The sequence below is a fragment of the Carassius auratus genome, chromosome 3, assembly GCF_003368295.1.
Source record: "Carassius auratus strain Wakin chromosome 3, ASM336829v1, whole genome shotgun sequence".
NCBI classification, from domain to species: domain Eukaryota; kingdom Metazoa; phylum Chordata; class Actinopteri; order Cypriniformes; family Cyprinidae; genus Carassius; species Carassius auratus.
The window spans coordinates 17,527,492-17,555,427 of NC_039245.1; the positions used below are offsets into that span (position 1 = coordinate 17,527,492).

Consider the following 27,936-nt stretch of genomic DNA (forward strand, 5'->3'; position numbering starts at 1 on the left):
GCCATAAGGGGAATGGTGGCCACTACTCTGCCGCTTGCAATACTAATTAATCAAACTGTCTCGGGCAGAGAGGTGTAGAAAGGCGTGAGGTGAGAGAGATTATTGTGCCAGCAGACTCACATTGCTGAACCGCATGAACCCAGTGAACCAGACTCACTGCGACTGAAGCCCAACGAGCTGAAGATGGAGCGCAGGTGGCATTAAAGCAGATAAACAGGAACGTTTAATGCCCTAACACACTTAAGAGGTACTGTATCCCAAGTGAGAACAACAAAGACTTCTAAGTTTCCCTATAGAAGATCCTTTCTGAACATATTTAAAATCTATACTTTTAAAAAATAAAAAATCTTCATCCGTATTGATGGTTAAAGATTATTTGTGTAGTTGTAAAGATTATTAGAATATTAAAAAGTTGTTAAAAAATGATTCTTTCAAGAACAGTTAAATGAAAGGTTCTCTGAGGAACAAAGAATGCTTCTTCTCTGGCATCCTTTTAGAACCTTTATTTGTTTTGTTTTTTTTAAAGTACACAGACAACAGCAACCTCTCACATTTTCAGAGGCTTTTGCTCTAGAAGTTATTCCTTTCATTTATTTTCTCCACACGGTTTTCAAAAAGTCCTACTTCTCCTGAGAAATATATTCCAGTAATCTGACGTGCCTCTCATAGAGAACAAATCTCCAAATGTGCTCAGATTTGCCATGACGAAATGTCAGAGATCTTAGTATGAACCCAAATACTTCTCATCAAATTTATGCACTATTTAAATTTCTTCAAAGAGTAAGTTGTAGTAACTCAATTAAACTGTCTGGTTAACTGGAATAGGAGAGTTTGTGGTGAACCAAGTAAACAAAATTAGAGGACAGTTACCACGGTATATTACAAAAGAAGTTCAGATTAAATTTTGGATTTAATCTGATTTAATCTAATTTCTGGTCTCATTTCTGATCTTGGTCCACTCTTCTTCCTGTAGTGGATTTCTTAGCCAAAACTTTGCAACCAAGGATTTTCCAGAGATTTTCAGTAGTGTTTAGATCAGGACTCTGGGCACGCCATTTCATTATTTCAGTGTTTTCAGCTTCAAGGAACTGCTTTACCTGTTTTGCATACAGAGACACAACTATACCCTGTTCACTGCTGAACTGATGAGCAATTCCAGCTGCAGTGCTGAACCGATTCCCCATTGAGATTCTCAGCATCAACCTGCCTTCTATTGCATTTGCCTCATGTGGACGACCAGCCTTTTTGGCAGTCTAGAATGGATTAGTGTCATCTTAGAGACGCACGCCATCTTGCAATCTCAGTAAAAAATTAGAGGAATGCTGCCAGTTAAACAGGGCTTGTCATACGATCAAGGAAATTAGTACCAGGTGCCAGATTAAGATTAACACCAATAACTTGGAGGTATCTTCAAAGTTTTTTATACTGCGTTTCGGAATACAATTATTTGATGAAATATGCTTTAAAAAACTGTCCTTCTACTCCTGTTAGGATAACTTAAAATAAGACAGTGTCCTTGAAATTTTTAGATTGTTCTTTAATTTTGATCTCCATATGGACAATGACTGCACTAATGCCAGTGACTTAGTATTCATGCTACTTGTTCATTAAGCGTTAAATAAGTCACATTTAGCCTGTTCTGTGACAGCTGTGGATTTGATTTTAAAAAGATCAAGTGAACTGGTTGCTGGCACACAAATCCACTAGTTTCAGCAACTTCATAATGTTTAATGTGTTTGTTACAAATTATTATAGGGGTCCTATTATGCTGAATCACAAAGAAACAGCAAAAAAAAAAAAAAAAAAAAAAAAAAAGGTAGAAAGGCTGAATTGGCATTTTCTTGCAAAACATGCTCAAATAATCTTTTGTTTACTTCTTCTTCTTCTTCAATAAATAAATAAATATTGTGTACTTCTGGCCAGATCTGAGGAAAAACATCTAAGGCAAAAGTACCTCAATGAATCAGAACCGTTAAGTCTCCTAAGCTATGAAAGGTGAACATATGAGAAATAAATGTTCGTCCAGGCGAGCTCACAGGTGTCCATGCATCTGCTGCAAATGTTCATTCAGACAGGTGCTGAGGACTCACCACAGGGAACAGAAGGGGAAGGCTACCCTTCTGAATGATATCCCGTCAATGAACATCCATTTGTGTCTCCCGATTCAGAAAATGAATCACAGGAAAAGCTGGAGGGGGAGACATTCAGGGCTCTGTTTCGAGCTCCAAATCTGTCTGACAAACCCCACCGCACTTGTAGGAAAGACAAAAGCAAAAATGGCCCATTTGTCTTTCATTAGTGATGTTTGCCGAGTTAACCATCACTATCAATATTGCTCATAGCAAGAATTTGAACATAACCATTTAGAGAAATATGCATTTTGCACCAATATACCAAGCTTGATTGGATGTGCAAGCTAAAACGTCAACAACAGAAGACATGTGATGTGTCAGAACATTATTATTATAAGTAAAAACATTGTTTTTCATGCCCTAGTCCATTTTGACAATTTGTGCTGTTTTGCTACCATAACTTGTCGTCTTTTCAGACTAGTGGAAAAAATATATAAAATGCACTTTTAATTGTTTATTTTATAAAAATGTTTGTGTCTGTAAATTTAAATTACAATACATACCTTTAAAGGTAATTTATCAAATTAAGCTTTTTTAAACTTTAATTAATATATCAACAAAATGTAACACGAATTTTGAACCTGGCTTTATCAAACGTTCCGATTTTTGTTCTGGAATTCTATGCAAATTAGCACACATTAAATGAGATAATGTCATATTTGTGTCTATTGATTTCAAATGTAATACATATCTTTAAAGGAGGAAACTGAGTTTTTTTTCTCATACATTACCTGTTAAATCTAAAAACTTTTAACTCTGATGTAAACAAAATGAAAACAAAAAAGTTAGGATTTATCAAAGGCTTCTGTCCTGAAAATTCATGCAAATTAGTGCATATTTACATAGATAACACCCAATTTGCATATATAAACATAACATTTCAGAAAACTTGTAATACAAATCAATTGTTTTAATCTACTGCGATTAAGGAACTGGAGAAAGCTGATATCTATTCATTTTTTTATTATTATTTATTTATTTATACCATGTAGGGTCTTGAGTTAAGCATTGATTGGCTTATTTATTTTGCTTATACTACATATAGTTTAATATTTGCATGCAGTGTTGGGTGATAAGAAAGGAAGATAAGAAAGTAAAGTGAGGTGAGACAGAATATGCCATACAGTAAGGAAATGAAAGTGACCTGCCACTGCTCTCTTCCCTTTTAATAAATAACACGTCCTCTTATTCCTCCATCCCTCACTCTATCTTTGATGTTAAACCGGACCTCGAAAACAAGGATCCTTTAAAAAAAAAAGCCTTTCATGCCTGGCAAGTGTCAGATATAATCACTCTATAATAAAGCCTTATCATTTCATCCCTCAAAGTGTTGCATTGCTGGGGCCTCGCGTGTGGCCAGAGGGGCCCGTGGCTCAAAGAAAGCCCCCCGGGGGACATGAAACACTGCATACAGAGCTGCACTGTTTTAACTGTAACATCCTCACTTGTGGGAGGCAGTGACCTTTAGCTTGTTCCTTTCATAGAGAGGGATGAGGGGCAACACAGAGGTCTACTGCAACTGAAAACAACCACCACATGAAAACACACACACACACACACACACACAATACTAATACCTTCACATACTGTACTGTACTCGTGCTGAGATAATATTATGCATGACGGAAATGACATTCAGATCCAACTATCTATTAGCCTACTGCTTAAGGAGCCAAATAACAAAGAAACTACAAGTGGTTATAAGACCAGAACTTCAAAATATGAGTCCAAAAACACAACACAAACATTTCAGCAAGCTCAATTCTCTATTTAGGCTCTCTAGTCTAGATGATGGTTTCAGAACCACATTCAATATCAGTCTGTGGGATTTTACACCTGCTACTGAATAACACTAGCAGGTAGTAAATCATCCAGCCATTTCATTCTGAGGCAATCTGACCATCCAAACCGAGAGAGATCAAGTTTAAGGGTTTGAAAATAAGATATAATCAGAGGAGAGCACTGCAAAGTAAATAAAGCTGCTTATAACCTTGCGGCTCTGACCTCTTTAATGCCTCATTCTGAACACCATTAAAGCAGACGGTCTGATGTGAAAGACAACGGCAAATAGAAGAAGTGAGAGAAGAGATTAGTCAAAGATGAATGCAAATACAGCTTGTAATTAAGGGATAATGTGGACTTTGAGATAATATTTGCCTGCGATTAGATCTGATTTACAGACTTAAATTACATAAAAGTTTTACCTACTAGAGTTGCTTACGGTTTTCCCGTGTTGGGTTACTTTAACACTATTGCCCAATGTTGTTGTTTTTTAATCTGGGGTTAAAGTGAGGGGGATAGGGGCATGATAGCTAGTTTTAATCAGCAATTGGGCTTGTCTTTTTCCGCAGACCTGGCAATCCTGTTACTAACATTTCACAAATACTAAGCAGCAACAGAATTTTCGTCCTTTCACACTGCACATGGCCCTTTTTTATTTTATTATTATTATTTATTTTTATTTTTTTTTACTTCAGATAAAGCAATGTTACGCATTTTTTAATTTCTGTTTGTCATAATTTGTCATAATTTTTTAACCCTTGTATTTTGGGACATTATATTGTTTATAGTTTGAAATAATGAGGTATTAGGGGACATTCACACCTAATAATGCTGCTTTGCAAATAAAAACGCGAGACACAGCATTCAAGAATGCTATTTTTTAAAAGAGCACAGAACAGAATGCCTAAAAATTATTTTCAGTGGTACAGTGGGAAACCTGAATACGCAGGATTAACAAACAGAGTGAAACATGGAAAAAAAGAACCCATAACACAGGGTTTAGAATGACTTGGGGTAAACATGCACATAAGAAAGCCTGTCAAATGCACTCGGTTTAGTCTCTCTTTGAAGGTTTTGGTGCCCTACGCTCAGGTTCAGTAAATGTCAGCTTTACTCTGTTGTCTTGTTGTTTTGTAGTTTTGTAAATACATCCTCAGATTAAGCAGTTTCTGTCCAAGGTGTTAAAACACTGTGTTTATTCAGTCACAGCTCTCACAGATCAAGGCTGCAGGGAGAGAGACGAGCAAGACAGATCCCGAGAGAGACAGAATACATTAAATAGTCATTAATATCGCACTAGCTAGCATTAAAGGGAGATGTGAGGAGATAAATGGTTTTATAAACACTTTTGAAGGTTTAGGGATTAAGGTTTGATGCTCCTCCTTTTTAATAAAGGGAAATAAAAGCTGTCAGCCTTCCTGAGGTTTTTGATGCTTTTGAAAGACTGGTATTAATGAGAGAAGCAGATGGGAAAGTGTTTGAAGTGCAAAGCTCGTCGTGATCATGTCACATGGACTCAACAAAACCGAGCTCTTAATTTCTCTCTGCATATTCATGGAGTGTTTTGCTTTTGAAATTGATATGTGAATCAGGAAGAGCCCTGGAAATCCCTAAATATGCACTGGCACAACCATGAGGAGGTTGAGGAATTGGTGTGCAGTTGCTATGTCTGACAAATGCCTAATGTGTCTTTTGAAACAACATCTCTGGTCACTGTCATGATGACGTTGCATTAAAGAAGACAAAGTCCCAACAAATGCAGGCTATGTGCTCAACTCATTATAAATATTCATTAAAATCCCGGTCATCTCACAATGCGAAACAAAAATCAATTCCATGAGTTCACATTATCTATCCATTTCTTTCTTTATTAATCAAGTAGTCCAGCAGGGGCTTGAAAAACCTTCATTATTTACATTGACATCTATGCATTTGGCAAATGCGTTTATCCAAAGCAGGGATAGGCAACTGGCGGCAGTGTCATTTAGTACGACCCGCTGGATCATATTAGAAACAAATTATCAATTTTAAAACATTTGAAAATCAAGTCACGTTAAGATTGCTTTCAGTTTATGATGTTAATACTACCTCCAACCAGGAGAGGTCACTAGTTTCTAGCTGCTCCCCGTATTATTCTCAGCATAGTAGGACATGCACTCTAAACATACACTAACATTAGCAAATAGTAAATTAAAAACTGACAATGTAAACAGCATTTTCCAGTCAAGATAGTTAACAGATGATCTTTTTTTTTTACCAAGTTCAAAGGGGTTTGGATTGTTTGGAAATCTGTATCTTATTTAAATCGCCATCACACCACTTGCCTCAGATTTCGAAGGTATAATTCATAGTCAGCAGAAGCTTTTTGCCAAATGCATTACAGAAACATTTGCACTGAACAATGTTCTTATTATGATTTACGTGGGTCCTTAAAACATTTTCAGTTAAATTGTTTACGTTTAAGGTCATGAAAACTCTTAAATGGTACAAAAATTCTTTGGGGACAGAAAGACAATAATTTGCTAAATGGATTAATATGATGATTAAACTTCAAAAGGCTACGAAACTTGAGTGCTGCGTGTCAGCTTTCTATTAGTCTAAGCCTCAGACTTCACATCCACGGACCATTGGCTGAACATCTGATGCATATGGCACACAAAAGTGGAAACGCTTCAGGAATTTCAGTCGTTATCGGATTGGTTGAATTCTACAGGATTTCCGCAATACGTGTGTGTCGCGTTCTTTAATGTTCCACCTGGAAACAAAGATACCATGGTGCTAAACCCCCTCACGAAAGAAGAAAGCCATTGTGTTTACAACTGTGACAATGAATGCTTATCTGGATAAACTAAATGCTGGATTTTCAAAAGTATATGAAATATTTTATTTTAGTTCCTATCATAGAATTTTTAAAATATGTTGAAGAGTTTAACACACCGGTCTGTTATTGTGGCGACATTTCCACAGCTCGAAACATGACGATGAATGAAACGACCTGTGATTGGTTGTTTCACATGTCAGTCAAACAGCCTCATGGGTGGGACTTGTATAGACTGCAGTTACCGGGGAAACTTCTATATTTCTAGAGTTCCGAAAGTGAAACCTGCTGACAGAGAATGAATTAGCTTTTTCAATAAGTCCACCTGCTAATTTTGCTACATATTTTTAAATAATGAGCCAGTGGATCGACAAAAAGCTAATGCATTTTTAAAATCTAAAAAAATTAAGACACTAATATATATTTATATGTTATTTTATAGAATAATTAATTGATAATAATTGTTTCAATTACTATAATAATTTATACTTTTGATCCCTTTTGCTTAAAAAATGTTTAAAGGCTGAAATGTGAAGTGCAAATCTTTAAAAGGTCTTACATTTGTATCCAAAGTTAGCTTTACTTCCTGCCTCCTGAGATACTTTCATCTGATTGATGTTTGAAGGAAGCATAGATGTATCCTTTGCTGCCTTTAATAGCCCACAATCCTGTGTTTCATTCCGCAATGTTAAAAAATAAATAAAGATTTAATCCGAAAGTTGCATATGGTGGTCAGTTTGTGTGTAAAGGGTGTAAATGGTGGCTCACTAGGTTTTGCAGCAGAGCACAAGTATCACTCTCATTCTGACAGGTTCAGACACGTGTCTGTTTTTTGAGCGATTAAACTTGAGATATTGAGTGAGAAAGTCTTCACTCTGCTGAATCTTCACACTACTTTAACACAGTAACAGGTGTGATGCTGTTCTCAATTCAATTCAATTCAATTCAAGTTTATTTGTATAGCGCTTTTTACAAAATAAATCGTTACAAAGCAACTTTACAGAAAATTATGTTTCTACAATATTTAGTAGTAGCTAGTAATTTGTGCACATTTGACAGGATTTTAGAAAAAATAATAATAATAATACAAGACGTAGTCAGCTAGACGATGAACTATCAATATTATTAATTAAGTTATTATATGATTCAGTCACACATTTAGCAATAATTGTTAGTTCTGTTTGTTGATTCAAGGTTAGCATCATCTGGGGTCCTCTGAGGGTCAGCATCATCTCTTCTCAGGTGTTCTGGATCCAGACTGGAGCTTGTGTAAATCCTAGTTACCACGGGATGTGAATCCCGTGGCAAAACATAGAAACAAAATACAGACATCATTAGCATAGCTGCTGATCCAACAAAGTAAAATTAGTTTAACCCAAGCTAATGAATAAAAATGAAACTTTGAACAGATGCAACTACACTCACAATTAAAAAGAAACATTATTCGAATGCTTGGCTTCTCCTAACTTTCTAGTTCAGATTCACCCACTTTTGTCCTATTCTACATGCAGGAATTCTAGTTTATTTCTATACTGAATCTTTTCAATCCACACCTTTTACTTACAAGGATGAACACAGCTGAAGGAGAGAGACGGCAGGGAACTGAAGCGCTATGTGTGAACTCCTTCACCCCTTTACCAAAATCAAACATCTAATTGAACAGTTATGCTATGCATACCAGGCTGCTATTAAAGCTTGTGATTGATTATTAATAAAAAAATGAACTCGTGCCATAAACGTGAAGCTTCATTAGAGTGATCCAATATGGTCCCATCTAGTGATTAATAGTCAAATCACTGTTAAATTAATAAATTCATACCAGTTATTATTATTTTTAAAGATCTGTTCTGCATTCAAAGAAGCAAGGGACATCAGTAAAGTAGATCACTGAGTGCAGAGCGTTTTGTGTGTGTGTGTGTGTGTGTGTGTGTGTGTGTGCTTTATAGCCTCAGGCCTGTGTGTGAGCTTGAGGAAAGACCTGCCATTCTGTCACTCTCAGTAATCAATGCAAGTCACTGAGCTATATTTTATTAAACCGCCGTATTCTTTCTATCACTTCACACTCATTTACTGGGCTGTAGGAAAATGACTTTACGAGAAGGACGGCATGGAGAAAATCAGGCATTCCCTTCCACATCACACATATGACTGATCAAGTATGCTAAGTAAACAGGTGCCGCAGAAATGCACCCTGTGACCCATAGCAATGGAGAGCATGTGCTTTCCATCAATGTCATACAATCACTGCTGTGTTTGACTGGTATCTTAATGATTATTTATGCAAAAAGAATCATAGGAAATGAAGGTACTGTGAAATTGCTTTGAGCTTATGTTTTACAACAATAAGGTTATTAATATACGTTGAACATTTAACTTGTTGTTCATATAATTATTGTGTATCATTGATGATGTTACACTGTGCTAAAGACATAAATGAGTCCTCAAATCATGCATCATGTTGAGGAGAGGTGTGATGCAACTTTGTTGTGTGATCAGATTGCTCTTGTTTTAGGTGGACAGTAAAATGTGAAAAATACATATCTAGAAAAAAAGTAAAGTAAAAAAATACATATAAAGAAATAAAAGTACAGTAAGGAACCACCCAGAAAACCCTAAAAATGCATAGCACTGCACTGAAACCATATACTGTAGCATCACTCACACTTAGATAAAGAAAAACTGAAACCTCAACATAATTCCAACATTATCGTTGTAAATACACAGTGCACAAACTAGATTTTTAATTTATAATAATAATAATATTTTTGTGAAGAAAAAAAACAATTTACATTTTTTTCAATAATGGCCTATCTCTACCTAATGTTTATTTTATGCAATTAATGCATTTAAAATACTGGTATTCATATCGGTAAGAAAAAAATAAATAAAAAAGTAAAAATCTGCAAATTAACACAGCAAGTTAATCATTCTTGAAAAGTGGCATCTGGACATTAATTTGGTGATTACTGTACTGTACTGTGCTGTTCTGTAGCAGCAAATGTGAACTGTATCATTAAAACATAACATTAAATTACATAAAATATACCTGACAATAAAATGAGCAGTGAAAATCTCAAAATCTCTTACAATACATTTTAACATTTATATATATATATATATATATATAATTAAATAATTAATTTACTCATTTATATATATTTATATCTGATATCTGTTTCAGAAAGTACAACATTTTTAAATACTTATTTTTAATACTCGTTTTTTTTTTAAAGTGGTATCATTCATAATTATTATAAAAATATAAATTAAAATGAACAACAAAAGCATCCTAGATATTTTGTATTATTAATAATTGTTTAAATTATTGTTACTCGATGATACTGATTACCGATAACTGTATTTTCATTGCATTTGTATATATATATAATATTGGATAGAAAGCAAAGAGTATGAAAACATCAGCTGTTTTCAATTTTTTTAGTAGATAGATTTTCCTTTAGTCATTTTCATGATTTATTAAGCCTATTAAAATGTATTTTATGAGCTTCTGCTACTTTCAATTTTTCCTAATATAATGACAAAATTCACAAGTTGCAAAATGCAACCATGTCCCCCAGGTGCGGTGTGGACTTACTGTATGTGTTACTGGTGTGAACTAGTCGAGTCATGCTAGAGCTCTTATTTACATCTGGGTCGCCGAGTGTGTCAGCTCAGAAATTACCTCTCAGTGGTGTCAACACCAATCGTCTCGTCCTCACTTAACGCCTCTCGCTGTCCCTATATTCCCTTCCTTCACGCCCCCCTCCCCACCGTCACTTACTTTCACCCCTTTTGTGCTCATGTCAACCCCCCAAACACACACACCTCTCTCTCCCTCCCTCCCTCTCTCTCTCTCCATTTCTCCCATACACAATCTTCCTCACATCCTGCCTCTCTTCCCATCACATCGCTGGCTCCATCGCCTTTCATCGTCTGTGTCTCTCTGCTGCGCAGTCATCCTCCGGCTCCCACACGTGTCAGCTGGTTATTCCTCTGAATGTCCAGCGGTTTGGCTGTGGTTTGTCTCCTCTCTGGATCTTGAAGGAGAGCATAGAGGCCATGGAGCACAGTCACATCTTCACCGTGTTGTCCACCAACTCCAGTTCGTGGAGTCCTCGTGGTTGCCCTCTTGGACAGTTTCCCGTCATCTACTACAGTTCCTTGCTGTGCCTCGGCCTGCCTGGTAAGAAATATGCAAGAAAGATTTTCTGTATTAATAGTCTGACAATGCATGTGTTCATGCATGACTTTGTGTATTCATGACGTGCATGGGGTGAGATGAGTGCATTGTCACTAATATTCACATTCGTACCCGTCAATACAGGTTTTTCACATTGAATCTTAAAATCTAGATTTCTTTTTTTTTTTTTGTGTGCATAAACCATGTTTGTCTGTTTGTCTGTGCATATATGAAGTGCATAGGGGTGAGAGGAGTGCATTGTCCCCAAAATTCACATTTGTGGTCGATCAGTGGAGATTATTCATGCAGATTCTTAAAAGTTGTATCATTTAGTGCACAATGAAGTGCACAGGGCTGAGGCAAATGCATCATCCCCAGAATTCACATTTGTGGTCAATCGATGCAAGTTTTTCACTATGATATTATTTTTTTGGTCCAACGTTATCTGGACTGTTTAGTGCACAATGGATGTTTTTTATGCATAATTTTGCATATGAATGTGTGAAGAGCAAAGGGGTGAGAGAAGTGCATCACCCTAAAAATTCACATTTGTATCTGTAATGAAGGTTTTTCATCGAGATTCTTAAACTTATGATTATTAAGTGCACAATGCATGTTTTTTTATCTGAATTTGTTTTTATGTGCATTTGTGAAGTACAATATATAAGATGAATGCATGGTTCCAAAAATGTACATCTGTGGCCAATCAGCACAGGTTTTTCAAGCAGATTCTTAAAATATTGATTAATTAGATACAATACGTTATTGCATGACGTTGTCTGTGTATTTATTATCGCACTTTGCTTTTGCTCCCACTTAATCTTGATTATATAGTAGCATCCTTGACCAAATGGTTTGTAACCTTGTGAGATACAACCATATTGGCATCAGAACTGAGGAGAAACACTGTTTCCAAAGGTCATCGATGACATTCAGTGTCTCACATTAAATATCAGCAAGAACAATTCCTGTTATTCCACAGATGCACAAATTAGATTCGGCTCTAACTGGAGTGACCTGGAGAGCAAGACCGATGATGCATTAGACGTCTTGAGTAGTCTTCATATTAATTGGCCTCAAGCTTAATATTCATCCTCCTGGACACTAAAATTACATTTTGTCCCTGCACAATTGGAGGTTGATTGCTCATTTATGACTAATGGTATTATTTGAAGGTGTGCTGATCGTTTTAATCGAAGCTTCTCTTTCAGGTCGGACGCCATGTGGCACAGTTTCAGTGGGATGATTCGTAGTCAGATTGAGATAAATCGCCGTGCCCTTGAGCACAGCACTCAGCCTGAGCAGTTTACACAAATATTTTCATTTGCTTTAGAAGGCAGGCAGTCTTCCTGTTACTTGATTGCTAAATAGCAGCTTGAATGTCGACTCCGACACGGGTTGGTGGGACAAATAGGGATGTGATGAGATGAGATGAGATTTGAGTCTTTATTCAACACTGTGTGAAAGTCATCACACCTGGCAGTGATTTGAGTAGATGGAGGAGATAAAACAAGCAGAAACAGAGAGGAGGTGAAGAAGAAAAACCTCTTAAAAGCATTGTACACAGAAAGTGAGAAAAGCATAGATACCATATGGAAAGGGAATGAAAAAGAAAGAGAGGCTGACTAAAATAGGTGTGATTAAAGATGAAAGTGATGAAGAGTGATAGTTTTTGTTAGCAGTTGACGGATAACTATATATATATATATATATACATACACACACACACACACACACACACACACACACATATATTTATATATATATATATATATATATATATATATATATATATATATATATAGATGTTGTTTAACAGTAGAAGTATAGCAGTAGGTATGTTGTGTGCAAATAATAAAATTAAATTACTTGTGCAGAGTTGGAACAGCTAAATACAGTAAATAGGCTTTTATGTCAAAAATTGTTCAACAATGTTCAGCTGTCAGTTAGAAGCTATTTAATTAGACACATGCCAACAGGGGCAGGTTGCTTGACATACTTTACCCAAAAAATAAAAAAATAAAAATAAAGGCCAGATATTAAAACCAAAAAAAATAAAAAAATAATAAAAAACCTTGAATAACATATATAAGACACATTAATTTTAATTTATTACTGTGACATTTCATGTTCAACTTCACAGCTGTGAAGTGCATGGCAACTTGTTAAAATGAAATGTAAAGACTAAAAAAGAAAATAATAGTAGAACCCAGTGCGGTCGGATGAGCTCATGTCTGTTCGATTGATCGCTAGAGGTCGAGGCTCATTAAGGTCACTAATTGGAAGAGGTTGGTCTTATTTCATTGCCTTTTTCGCACTGAAGGCTCGACTTTGAAGGACTGTTTGATTTATGTGTTTTGGTTCTGTTGAAGATGAAGGGTTTTCATCCAGAAGCTGACTATAACATCACCTTTGCAGGAAGGTCACAGATCCGCAGTAACGATCCTCTCACCGGCTCTACATCACCCTGGTGGTGTTATACTCCAGTTAAGAGGTAGAGCAAATGATTTTCAATTTAGGTAAATGATCCAGGGCGCTCTGAGAGCTCAACTTCTCGGAGAGGAAAGTGTTTGTGTCCGGACGATCAGCAAGTCAGGCCAAACTTTTAGGGTGAGAGTTTAATATGAACTCAGAGGAAAACTTTGTGCAGGCTTCATTGCAGTATCTTTTCAGATTTTGAGACACTGCTAAGATCTCTTCGCAAACTCTAGGAGAGACACATGTGAGTTTATTGGGGGCTCAATTCACCAACCATCATTGGTGAGGTTGACTGATAAAAAATGTTTCAAAACTTCCAAAACAGTAAGGTCATGTGGCAACAATGTAGTATACTGTTTCAACTGTTTCAAATGGCTACTAAATACTGTATATACTACATTATGAAAAATAGCATGCAGAATGCAGTATGTACTGTAAGCAATACTCTATTATTCTAGTCTGACACAGACGAGCATGTGGATTAAAAGCAAACTGAGCCATTACAATTTTCTGGGCCTCAGAATCCTGTACAAAGAGTCAAGTGAAATCAATATGCTTACGGTGTTGACCACAGCTAAATCGAAATGTCAGGAAATGTACAACCTCCAGGTCGCAAAGGATTCCTTTTGTTTGTCTAAATAAAGTACGTTCTCTGCGGGGCATCTGGAGAGATTAATCCAGCGAAAGAGAAATCCACAAACAAAAGCTGAATGGACAGTGGAGATGAAAAAGAAGAATAAAGAGGATAAGGAAAGAAAAAAAAAGGAGCAGAGAGCTGGATTTGGTGAATCTGGATTTTATGTTGGATCGCAGTCTTAGTGACACTCTGATTCACATGAACACACTTAGATAAAGATGTCTGCGAGAATTAAAACTGATCCACACAATCGAGATCAGACACAATTTGTTAGAGACCACCAATAACTTTAAGACTCAAAACAAAACAAATGTTCACAATTAAACGAACACTCAACATTACAATTATTAAGCCCCATTCACACCAAGAACGATAACAATAAAGATAACGTTATTAGCATCCACACCAGCAAACAATATCATATGTTTATTCTAAGCACCTGTGCGTCTGCCCCTTTAAATTTTCAAGATCGTTATAGCAGGATGGATTCTGATTGGCTGTGATTTTGTCATTTATCAGCTGGAAAGAATTGTTCTGAAAATGATTTCAACGATATTGTTTCTCTGTGCCTTTATCGTTAGAGTTGTACTGTAATGTGGACTCCACTATTCTTTATACTGAGAATGATTTTTAGAAATATATCTTTATAGGCATAAGATCCTGTGACTCAGTGATAGAGCATTGTGTAGCAGCGCAAAAGGTTGTGGGTTCGATTACCGGAGAACACACATACATGGTAGAAAAACTATAGTCTGAATCTAAGCCGCTTAAAGCGTCTGCTTAATGTAATGTAAATGTAGTCATCATGGTTGGTGTGAACGGCCTTTGAGACTATTAAAAAAAAAAAAAAACTTCTGAAACCAAAACTATAACCTAAAATGTGTAATGTAATATATTACGAAAATAACTATAATAGTGTCATGTAATTTGGAATCAGTAACTAAAATTTGTAAATAATCTTCCCAACACTGGAAACTAAATTTCAAAAACGACATAATTTGATGCAAATGAGAGAGAAATGAGCTATTGAATTTCATTTAAAAAAATATCATTACTATGTCTAGAAACAATCAATAGTAATGTGAAGAAGAAATCAAATAATTCAATTCAGCTGTAATAGAGTTCAGGCTGTTGTCACTGAATTTAGACACACAAATAACCTTCATTGTCCTGTTTGTGATCCAGAACAAAAAATCATTGAGTTTGACGCTGGAAAGCTTGTTTTGTGCAGCCCGTAGGAAAGACAAATCTAAAATGAGATCTTAGTTGTTTCTTTAAGAAAGCAATGACATCAAAAGAAGACATTTGTCTCCTGAATCTAAGGATTTTCTCTTGCTAAAAAGAGCCCAGGTATCTCACACGAATTTCAGAAGAGCTCTCTCAATTATGTTCGGATTTGCTAAGATGCCAAAGTTTGAGATTAAAAGTCAAAGATCTTAAAATGAACTCAAACACATCTCTTTAAATTCTCTCCCAAATAAATGGTTTGACTGGTTCAAATTCATTTTATAGCTCAATCTAGGTCAAGGTTCTGTAAAACCTAATTTATATACCATTAACAGATAGAAAATCAAATTACAGAAATCAAAACATAATATTGACAAACGTGTACAAAAAAGTACAAAATTAATAGTAATAACCTAAAAGATAATCATTCTGAACCCGTTATATGCGTTCATCTTGTCTTCCTGCGGCGATACTAGGCACACACTTCATTGCAGCTGATTGAATCCTCATGAAACCGTTTTTCTGAGCAAGTGCCATTCACTTCTGCTACTTCTGTCTTTCTACCAGTAGGATGGGAAATGTAATGTGGTTAGAACAAATGTTATCGAAGCCAGACAGTTGAAGGCTCATCTCATTACTAAAATGGCCAATTCAAGGTTGTTTGCCGATCAAAAAACATGGCTGAAAATACATTCATGTGTCAACTAACCTGCCTTTAAACACAACCGGTGAGGAGAGTTTATTTTTAATTTAGTTAAAACACAAAATAATGACGCTTCTCCTGAATTTGCCAAGTGGAGGATGCAGTTTATCTATGTATAGATTTTAGAATACATATTGTTAACTCATGATAATTAGCTAGCTAACTAGCTACCTGATGCTAACATGAGGCAATATTTAAATATAATGTCCCAAAAAAACACAAGAAAGAAAGTTCCCAACCACCTAGTTGGAATACATGTAATAGAAAAAGCAGGGACGTATTCCCCACTCTACACATGCAAAAATCACATGTATAAAATGAAAATAAAAAGTCAAACAATTTATTCTGGATCGATATTAATTTACATAACCTCCACGGAAGAAAGACACTCACTTGTGTCTTGATTTCCCTCATGAATTTCGCATTTTTTTTAATCAACCACATTTAGCAGTGGTATATAAATAATGCAGCAAAAACAAGATACATTTTCAGATTCACAGCTGTTATCACTAACTGTTCAGTTCTTACATGAGGCATGACAAGTCAGATTAGCACATTACATGTAGTACAGTAGGTCATTTGTTTATTTCATGCATACAGAAAATTTTCATGTTGTGCACCCTGTTTCTTACATACTTAAAAATAAAAACTACTTTAAGTCTCCTAAGCTATGAAAGACTAACCCCTGTGCATTAAAATGTTTGTGAGTTCAACCAAAAGATTGATGTCTTAGTTAACATTTTTAATATCTGGGTGTGTGTGTTCTAAATATGTAAAACTTGCAACTTTTATTCAAACGTGATGCAAATGAATCAATCAAACCTATCTCTGTCTGTCTCTCCATTTGTGTGTACGTCTTTAAGAGGATGCTGGTGTGCCTGAGATTGCCCGTGTTTATGCAAATGTGTATGTGTGAGTTTGAAGCTGGAGTCTTTGTAATTTGTAATCAGCTGATGTTCTGGAACTGTGAAGTGCGATTCTCCAGACTCCTGACTGGCATATGTAATCCAATTCCATCTTTATTAGCTGCACGAATGACTGTCAGACAGGCAGAGACACACCATGGGTGCAAAGCACTTTGAAGTTTTCAACCAGTATATCATTCCATGCAGCAGCCCATTGGATACAGCTAGGCCATGGTAGGAAATTTGCTGCAACTTTTGGTGAATTACTTTTTTAGGTTAACATATCGCAGAATATTTATTTTTTATAAGGCCTTATCCTCCATGCGTCCCCTACCTCTGTGTGAAATGATTTGGCTTAAATGAAGGCAATGCTTTTGTGTGCACGCTCTTTTTATCACAGTGAGAGGTCATGACAATTGCTGGTCATTTCTTCTGCCCGTACATCTCATGCTGGCTGTGCATGACCCACAAACAAAACTGGTTTGGATGAAAGCAAGGTAGTGAAAAGGTCTAGAAGAGGAAAGGGTGGATGCTAGAGGGTCTCTGCGTATCCTTGGGTCTTTTTTCTGGGTCATTGTGACATGGACGTAGAGCACTGCATAAGCACCAGCGATTGGATGAAGTGAACATGTTGCTGCTGCTTGTTCAGTTTTCACTGAAGGTCACAGTGAGACAGAGGTGAGAGCTGTGGAGGAAAACAGGCAGGCAGGAAGAAGAGGGACGACTTGAATGACAAAGTCTCAGAAGGTCAAGTTCTCTCATGCATTTGAATATGTGTTAACTTGAGTGTGCTTGTGTGTCAAAGTGTGAACGTGCATGTGTGTGAATTTGAGTGTGGTTGTGTGGATGCATGCACCTGAATGTTAATGTACGCATCTTAACACATATGAATGCATGCGTGCAAATGCTTCTGAATTGTGTATGATCTTTGTGGCTGTATGTGCATGCATGTCAATTTGATTGTGTGAATGTGTTAATGTGTGTATGCATGTTAATATTTGTGCATGTGTGCAAATGTATCTAAATTGCAGTGCATGTCTGTGAACTTATTAATTTGACTACATGTATTTGCGTTTTTGCCTGTGAATACACACGTGAACTTGTCTAAATGCACATGCTTTCAAATATGCTTGCATGTGTGTGAATGTGTGCATGTGAAATGGTGACTGTACATGGATGGTTATTTGAGTGTTTGCATGCGAAAGCATGTGCATGAAAATGAATGCATGTTTTTAATTAGCGCATGCATGTTAATGTTGTAAATGCACGTTAACGTGTGTGTGCATGTATGAATGTATGATTTTGCAGTAGGAAATGTGGAGCAGCTTTTGATTTTGCCTTCTCTAAATATTGTTACTATTTGTGGCACTGAAATTCCAGTGCAATATTGTATGACTCATTCTCTACACCCATAAGTTTAACAAAGATGCATTTTATCACCTGTAAGTGCCATTTATCTGACTTCAACACTCCCCCCCCCTCTCTCTTTCTTTTTTTTCTGCTCTCTCCATTTCTTCTCATGTTCCACAGCAAACATCCTCACTGTGATCATCCTTTCTCAGCTGGTGCTGCGGCGACAGAAATCCTCCTATAACTACCTACTGGCCCTGGCTGTAGCCGACATCCTTGTCCTGTTGTTGATCGTGTTCGTGGACTTCTTGTTGGAGGACTTTATTCTCGGAGTGCCTCTGCCCCACTCGCTCAACAAAGCGGTGCAGGTGCTGGAGTTCTCCTCCATCCACACCTCCATCTGGATCACGGTTCCCCTGACTGTGGACCGTTACATCGCTGTTTGCCATCCGCTGCGCTACCACACCGTCTCCTACCCGGCCCGAACTCGCAAAGTGATCTTGGCGGTGTACGTTGGCTGCCTGATCACCAGCATCCCGTATTACTGGTGGCCGGAGCTGTGGCACGGGCTGCCGGGAACAAGCGCCAGTGGTCGCAGCAGCAGCGCAGGCCAGCATGTGTTGGTTTGGGTCCACTGTGCAACGGTTTACCTGCTCCCCTGCTCCGTGTTCTTCTCACTCAATGCCATCATTGTACGCAAGCTCCGTTGCCGCCGTAGCTGCTTCCGTCTGCGTGGCTACTCCACCGGAAAAACCACGGCCATCCTGCTGGCCATCACCTCAGTGTTCGCTGTGCTTTGGGCACCACGCACCCTCATGATCCTTTACCACCTTTACACAGCCCAACCGGCAATGCCTGGACCGGCCAGGCTGCTGCATTTGGTCACAGACGTGGCGAACATGCTTGCGCTGCTCAACACAGGTGTCAACTTCTTCCTGTACTGCTTCATCAGCAAGCGTTTCCGCAGGATGGCTGGCATGGTGCTAAAGGCCCTCTTCCGATGCAGGAAGCAGCCACCACCATTTTACACCAGTCACAATTTCTCCATCACCAGCAGCCCTTGGATCTCACCAGCCAACTCACACTGCATCAAGATGTTGGTGTACCAGTACGACAAGAACGGCAAACCAGTTTGCATATCCTCCTGAACGCCAGCTCGAGTCATGCCATACCAATATAATGCTGGCTACTAAGTCAGGCGAGCTTGGGAAAAGTCCTTCCCGACTGAGCTGAGCTGAAGGCGGTGATCGGTTTGTTGGAAAGTGCCTCAACGAGAGATCGAGTGTCAGGTTCAGAGACATCTTAAGGCCAAAATATTGTGCTTTTTCTGGCAAAAAAAGAGGAGAGGTCATTAAGCGATAATATGCTAATGCCTTTCAGGATTTTAATGCAAAAAAAGACTCATCTCAAAGTAAAGAGAAATTATAAAAGGCTCACATTCCAGGAAATGACTGTCCAATTAGACAAATATACATCTTGATGTGATTTAAAGAGTTTGTATCTAGTAGGGCTGGGCAATATATAAATATTTTTATTTAGAAATATATATATATATATATATATATATATATTATGGAAGCCTGGTTCCGCCACAGAACAAAAAAAAAAAAAAAAATCACAATTGTGAGATTCTTAATCGAAATCTGAGAAAAATTGCGATTCTGAGACAAAAGTTAGTATTTTTACCTCAGAATTGGACTAAGAAGTCAGAATTGCAATATATAAACTTGCAATTGCAAGAAAAAATCAGAATAGCGAAAAAAAAATGATTTGGCAGATATAAACTCGCAGTTGCGACTTCAGTGGCAGTTCAGTTATACAGCGGCAGAAATTGACTTTCTTGAGTGGTTACAATGCTCAATGCTGTTAAACATAAAAATTAGAAACCTTTGATATTTTTTACAAAGCACTCACACATGGCCATGGGAGCATTTAAAAGCCCACATAACAGTGGTCTTTTTTGTCTTATACAAACTAAACTTTTAATATTATCACTACATACAATATTCCCTACAATTTATCTTCAGCAGAGACACAGCGATAGTTTCTCCAATATTTGATGTATCGCCCAGCCCTTGTCTTTAGTATGGTTTCAGTTGAATGCACACCAAAGCAACATTTTACAGTAAGACAAAGGGGATTCAAAGCTGGCGCCAACGAGATGTTCCTGTATGTGACCCATCTTTCCCCGCTCACCTTCTCGGTGCAGAGACAGAGCACTCCCTCCCTTTGTGACATTAAAAAGCCATGCTGGCATTTTCCTTTATTATGCTGTCGGACTCCAAGGGCCGGTCGCAAACAACACAAGCTCTTATTAAAGAATCAAGCCTTTAGATATGATCAGTGCTGGAAACCTGCTTCTTTATTGCTGTCTGATGGAGAAGAATAACAAAAACACAACGACTTCTGCTTCAGCAAAAAAAGCTTCTGGTGCAACTGACTGTTAAGTGTACAGTGAAAGCAAAAAACAAAAAACCTTTAGAGAGGAATCGTTCTTTATTAGTTAAATCAATATTCTAAACAGCGTCGACACTCATTGCTCAGTACATGAACAGATTTTCTATCACAGTGACAAACACTAAATAATTAAGACTTTTCAACGTCTACCATACACGTATACACACTCATTTATCCTTTGCTGGGCAGCCTCAAGAAAGAAAGAAAGCGAAAAAGAGAGCACTTTTCAAATCAAAAAATCAATTTCTGTCTCCAGAATGAGCTATGGGAGGAAACCCCATTCATTTATCTTCACTGCGGGGCGGTGTAACAGGCTGCCATCTGGAGTGCTGTAACTGTGCTGCATATATATTTAAACTATACATCGGGGAACATGTTCATAGATAAGCTAGACGACTTAAAAATGTATGATTTCTGTCTTAGACAAGGCTGTATTCACCTGTCTCATTACAGCAGGGCGAACTGTGAATGCTAAATGCTGTGTTGGTGGTGAAATGTAAAAAAAGTGTACAAATGTATTTATTATAAGACTGAAATGGTCACTTTCCATTACAGCGTCCATTTTCAAAACTGTGGCTTTTTTTGTGGCCATGTCTGTAAGCCCTGAGGAGCAGTTTGAGGCACGTACACTTGCATACTCATTAAAGTTGATAGTTAATTTACACATTTAAAACGCTTGATCTTTCAATTCCAGGGTAACGGACAAAAAAATATGAACTTATGTTGTTTGCAAGGTCACACACTCTGTCCAGTAATGCCCTTGATAGGAATGAGTGAATCTATTATAAAAAAAAAAAAAATGAATTTAAGTTTTAACAAACTCTGGCTCACTTCCATACACAGACTTAAACACTCAAATGAAACATGTGACTATTTTTCTATCTTATAAAATGTATAACATGAATGCAAACTGCGGTACTGGGTATATTACATAACAATTACATGATGAAAACTGTAGTCAGTAATTTTAGATTACCTTTGACCTATCTTGCTTATTTAATTGGGATTATTGTTAAATAATTATTGAGAAATAAAATACGTGACCTATAATCAACATCATAAACAACATGCAAACGTGTTGTTAAATTACTGAAATATTAGCTTTGGGGATTTCAAGTTAATATTTTAGGTCAAAAAAAGTTTGGGAATCCCTGCATAACATGAACAAACATTAATAAACATGAAAACAGCGATGACGAGGTCAAAGTCTTGCACATCTCAAATATTTTTTTTTGCCAATTAAACATCCGCAGTGTTTATTAACTTAAATAATTATTCACCTTATCAATTGTGGAATTGACTGCGAGGTGCGTTTGTTCTCAAATTCAGATTCATTTGTTTGCCAATTAAAGTACATAGCCATTCGATATTGTTATTAAAAGAAGAATTAGGGAGAATCAATACATTTGTTGGGTAATACATAAAAAAAGAATCGGATTATGAGCATTTTAAAACAATATAATTGCAAGCACATAAATGTCAGTACATTTGCATTTCATTTCAAGGTTGTTGTTTTTTTAAGGTGTAATTATATGAAGTGTGTATAACAGTAATCAAAATGCTCTTAATATGCAGCTATTTTCTGGAGCAGCCTGTAATTATGCATATTGAATGTTCTTGCTGTTGTAATCAGTTACATTAATATGGACCCTGTAATGTAAAGTCTTACCAAATCTTAGTTTTTTTACTTGATGAGTAGAATGTTCTGAATGTTCAGCCTGTTACTGATTTAGGGTTAACCTGTATAACCTGTGAGATCTCTGTCATGTCAGTCAAATATAGGCAAAAGGCGTGTAATATTGAATGTTAGATATGTACAGAATACAAATGAAGCAAAATTATAGACTAGGATGTCAAGGTGCTGCTAAAGTGTCTGTACTGTATATCGTCCAAACTGGTATTTCTTATTTCTTATTTGTTTTCTACCATATTTGCCTCTGTCTTTTTCCACCTAGATTGTCTGCACGGATCATTCACTTTACAACATGAATTGCAAAAAATGACGAACTATAGATTCTGGAGTGGCAAATGTATCGTGACTCATGTCTGAATGTCACTGCATTAGATGGTTTGGTATTTTGTATAATGCAAAGAGGTTTGTACATTTTTAAGTGTGTCTTTTGTGTTCATATACTTTTTGAGGCCACTAGATGAATGGCCAAACAGAAACCAATAATACGTGTTTTTATTTCCGGTATTCTTCTCTGAACAATCATAAAGCTGATGTCTTTTACTGCCAATGTATTGATATGACAGATCATTTAAAGCCACGATCAGACTTCATGCAAAAAAAATAACAAATAAAAGGGTAAGAAATATGTTTCCTGACTCTTTAATCAATTTGATAAGATCATGTCTGCATATGCAGCCTATTTTTGAGCACATATTTGAATGAGGATATTGTACATATTTAATTTGAGGCTGATAAGCTTTGATGTTTGTACTAGAATCAATGTATGTGATCAAATATGGAGCATATTTGCATTGTTTCCTGTACACAGCCATCTATTTTACAGTTTCTTTAAGATGTTTGGCTGATCAGCAGTGAATCTTAGGGCAAGTGAATGTATTGCGTATTTTCAGTGAATGTACTGTATGGTATGGAAAATAGCATGCAAGTTATTCCGATGTATATTTTCTCAATCAATAATGATAATACTCTTGGGCATGGCAATTGAAGTAGTTAATCCATCACTTTACATTAAACCTCATCTTCATCTGAAAAGGCCCTTTTTTTTTTGTCCGGGCACAATTCTCACTAGCGCTTTCTGTTGATTGTGCCTGACAGCCACAAGCTTGTGACCCAACATGCCTCATTACCCTTGACACATACGAGTCAATCTCCAGCAGGCCACAGATACAGAAGCTCATTTCCAAACGCGAGCGTCTGGGCTTGTCCGCCCCGGGGATCAGCTGCTGATAAAGTGCTGTTTTAATGTCCATGTTAATGGCTGAATAAAATGAAGAGGCACAGAAGTCCAGCTGAGCAGGTTTGGCTGTTTAGCTTCAGCACTTATAGCATGAACATCACTGTATTTTATGTTTTCACCGGTGACCAATTACTCTGGAAGGCTCCTCAGAGCGTGAAACTGGCATATTCCCCACCCCCCCAAGTATAAATCTTAATTAGACTTATGCATACCGATTCATATTAATGACCAACGCATCAAGTTTTGCCATGTTTGGGCTTCACATAAATGCCATGTGAGCAATGTTGCCTTCGCATGCTATCAGAATGATCATAAAGAGTTTTCGAAGCAGAAATTGGACATTAAATGGTCTCTAAAGTCATATTTACAACTGGTGAACATTTAAACCCTATTTTATCATATTTGATATGCACATTTCGAAGGCTGCTAAATGCTCAACATGAGCAAAACTGCTAAAAAACCTATTGCACAGTCTATTATATGCCTTGTGTTTTCTGAGTCTGATTGATGCTTTTTTAGTAGTAAAAGGCCTATTAGTATAAATGTAAAAATGTGCACGTTCAGATCATGCTTCACATATATTTTTTGCAAAAATATTTACAGATTTTTATAAAATTAACACAAGAATAACATTTATATTGATGAACATCAATACTTGATTGTCCATACAACAATTTTACATGGTAAACTGCATCAAATACGTCCATCAGGCTTTTGAGGAACATTTATTTGTTCATCCCACAATCTTTCTTGAATTGCATTGCATGGTTTTAAAACTACAAAGCTTTGATCATAAAACTAGCATTTAAATATCTTACAAAGACATGTTGGGAGATTTAGTTACGACTGATATTATCTGCTATACTGTTATAAAGATTGACTTACATTACAAGCTACAAGGATTTCATTTACAATTTTAGTGTAAATTATATATAAAATAACATTTTCTATTTCAAATTTGAAATTAAATTACAGCTATATACAGCATCTGTACCAAACTGCATATTTTTGAGCCTCTGATTATTTTTTTCCTCATTTTTCTGTATCATAATACAAGCCTGATGTTATCAAATATAATAAACAAAAAGCATTTATATTTTCTAGAAAAGGTTCATTAAGGTATTCGGTTCATAAATATTTATTTTTCTGACTATGATGTCAGGCTTTAGAAGGTTACATTTCTTTTTACTTTAAGGAATAAAGACAAAGGTTTGAAACAACGTAAGGGTGAGAAAAAGGACAGCCTGAGGATTTCAGTTGTTAAACTGGTTTATTGATTTTCCATTTTCAATCTTACATATCATCAGATTTTACAAGATTAGGTGATGTTCTTCAGAGATGAATTTTGTGGAACTGTAATAGTTTGTAATATCAAAAGCAATTTCGGTGAACAAATGTTAACATTTGGCTAAAAAAAAAGTTTGCTCTTCTAACCCCATGAACATAAACCAGTAAAAAGCTGTATTTCTCAAAAAAAAAAAAAAAAAAAAAAATGGCGCATCAAGCACAAACACAAAACCAATAAAACAATTCACCCTAACGTCGATGTTATAAAACATGGCCTTCACATACAATCCTGAGGTACTAGAGAAAAGGAAAACATCTGGACTATTTATGTGTTGTTTTTAACTAAAATATGAGCAGGCCAAAAAGACAAGCCATGCGTGAGAATGCAGCGTCTTGCTAACGGGATGAGTTGGAACTGGAGCGGGAACGATGTCTCCTGCGACCCGGAGACCTGGATCGGGAACGTCTTCTCACGGGTGAGCGGCGTCGAGGAGACCGAGACCTGGGAAAAGGACGACTGTCAGCTCTGTCAAAGATAAATCACACACACACACACTCTAATTAACTGATAAGACACATAAAAGGCAGGAGGTCTGTCTTCCCTGTGAAGCATGAGGACGAATAAACAGAAATGCCATGTGAAAGGACAGTTATTCACAAACAGATGTGAAGTGAGGACTAAAATTGAATTTAGAGTATTGTGAGAGTATTGGGCACAGATTGGTTCGTATCGACCTGCACAGAAAACACAACATGCCAGCAGGACTAAAATGTATTAAATGCACCAACCTTCTCCTCATGCGAGGCGGCGTGCGGCGCCACATGGGCGGCGGCGGAGGCATTCGGCGCGGAGGGGACGGTCTTCTCGGGACTGGTCGTATCCTCTGGGCCAGGACAGCTGTGGCTGTGATTTCCTGACCGTCGATTTGACCTGAAGACAGCAAGAGAGTTAGAAACCCCATCTAGAGATCCAACTCACTGGACACTATGCTACTTAGCTTTATTATAACATTTAGTTTAATTCTTACTTTTTTTTCCTGATTTTATTTTTATGTCTAAAGTTTTGGTAATTTTCTTTGGTCTTTAATGTGTTGCTTTAAATGTCTATTAGGGTTTCTAAAGGTACACTGAAGACATTTTAAGAACAATTAAAGAAAACTTAAAAACAAGATTAAAGGGAAATATATCAATATGTTTTGTTAAGTGTTAATGTTAAAGGATAACATAATCAGTAATATTAGCAACACTTCAAAGTCCAACCAATTTTCATTCGCTTTTCAATAATTATATTGAATTATACACAAAAAAATAGCTTAGAATATAGAATAGAATCTTTTACGGTCCATTCTGATAAACTTTAATTTTATTCAGTTTCTCAAAACAAGACTTCAAATCATCAATTTTGCGTCTCAAATTAAGACCCACAGAATCCCTTTTATTTTTAATAATTTCTATTTCACTATTAGTTTGTTATTTTAGTATGTCAGGTAAAACTGAAAATGAGAAATTATGCCTTGTTAACTAGCTAAAATAAAGTTTTTGTATCATTTTATTTCAAGTTTAATTTTTTATGGTTTTAGTTAATGATAACAACCCTGCAAGTGATTCAATTCAGTTGTTTTGTTTATCCGGCCACACATACCTCCATCCATGTGTTTCAGGGCTTTCTGCGCGTCCTCTGGAGACTCATATTCCACATAAGCGTAACCCTTCGACAGATTCGGGTGTAAACGGTCCGGAGGCATGTCAATCATCTTGATCTTGCCATAAGTCGAAAAGATCTCTTGAATATGTTCCTAAGACAAGTGCCGAAGCAGATCAGCAAAAATCAATACAGCAGAGATGAGTACTGAAGAAAGAATAAGGACTGGTACATTTAAAATTAAAACATCATATGTCATTTATGAATAATCCAGAATTGTGTAGCTTTATTTAGCACATAAACAGCTCTTAATCGAGTCCAGTTTTTATGTAGCCTGCTGAATTTTGATCATGGTATTCAGCTGCAACAAAATGCTTTGCAAAAAGTGACACATGATATCTAAAATTTTGAATTCTTTTATTTTCAAGAGCTGATCTTGAACCGTACCTTGGTTATGTTCCTGGTGAGTCTTCCCAGATGAAGTTTGGTGGGTTTGGGGCTCGGGCTCCTCCTCTTTCTCTCTTTATCATCAGTCCGTTTTTGTGATTTGGACCTGGTTAAAAGCAGTACGCTTTGTTTTCTTACCATTACCTATTTAACATCATTTGAATAAAGTGTTCGGGGTCAAAAGGCCCAGAACCTACTTTGATCGCGAGCGGCGCCGGTTATCGTGGCGCCGGCGGCTCGGACTGGGAGACCCGGAGGACCCGGAGGAACTGGACGAACGGGAGGAACTAGAGGACCCGGAGTGGCTGGAACCAGAAGAAGAGCTGGACCCGCTGGACGAGCCCGAGCTGGATCCAGAGCTGCTGCTGGAGCTGGAGCTGGATCTGAGGTCGAATGAGACACACTTGATTAAAAAAAGGTGAACGTATCTCATGACTAACATGAAGTCTGAGCTGCAGCCCGTCTGACCTGCTGCTGCTGCTTCCGGTGGATTTGCTGCGGCGCTTGCGGATCTTGTCTCGGCCGCGCTCCTTCTCCGCTCCCTCTTTCCCAGCAGTTTTCTCCTTCCCTCGTTCCCTGGGTTTGTCCTCTGAACGCTCTCTGCGCTTGGTCGGTGATGGAGCCCTGCGTCAACAAACAAATCTATGGAATCACATTAATTTAAAACAGCCTGTGCCTCCTAAACTAGTGAGCTGTCACACTCAGTATACCATTGGTTTGACTCTTAACAGCTTTTTCCTGTTTAGACCACACCATGTGCTTGAGGGAAATAAGGACACTTATTTAAAACACTAAATATATACACTCTTACATAACGTTATTAATAAATGATGGAAATGATTAAACTTATTATTAATAACCACTATAAGCACTACAAAAAGTGCATTAAATGTAACAATCTGAGATGACTGTAAACAGTTTGATTAATAATGATGTAACAGCTGATTTTTTATTATGATAT

General features: G+C 37.0%; 2 protein-coding genes across 3 annotated transcripts in view; one reads left to right on the forward strand and one right to left on the reverse strand.

Annotated features, from left to right (window-relative positions):
- Positions 1-10,324: 10,324 nt before the first annotated feature.
- Positions 10,325-19,721, forward strand: LOC113048906 (probable G-protein coupled receptor 139). Its single transcript, XM_026210872.1, has 2 exons — positions 10,325-10,915; positions 18,393-19,721. The coding sequence occupies exons 1-2, from the start codon at positions 10,792-10,794 to the stop codon at positions 19,358-19,360; spliced, it is 1,092 nt and encodes a 363-aa protein (XP_026066657.1). The 5' UTR covers positions 10,325-10,791; the 3' UTR covers positions 19,361-19,721.
- Positions 19,722-24,850: 5,129 nt separating this feature from the next.
- The window catches only part of LOC113048922 (RNA-binding protein with serine-rich domain 1), a 3,879-nt gene continuing 793 nt past the window's right edge, over positions 24,851-27,936 (reverse strand). The window contains exons 2-7 of one of the 2 annotated variants that reach the window (XM_026210895.1): positions 27,444-27,599; positions 27,173-27,358; positions 26,976-27,081; positions 26,529-26,682; positions 25,676-25,817; positions 24,851-25,412 (exon numbers count right to left, since the gene is read on the reverse strand). In XM_026210895.1, the coding sequence (XP_026066680.1) occupies positions 25,283-25,412; positions 25,676-25,817; positions 26,529-26,682; positions 26,976-27,081; positions 27,173-27,358; positions 27,444-27,599 (874 nt within the window). In that variant the 3' untranslated portion in view covers positions 24,851-25,282. The remainder of the gene's footprint in view (positions 25,413-25,675; positions 25,818-26,528; positions 26,683-26,975; positions 27,082-27,172; positions 27,359-27,443; positions 27,600-27,936) is intronic. The other variant, XM_026210904.1, reaches the window with a different exon arrangement.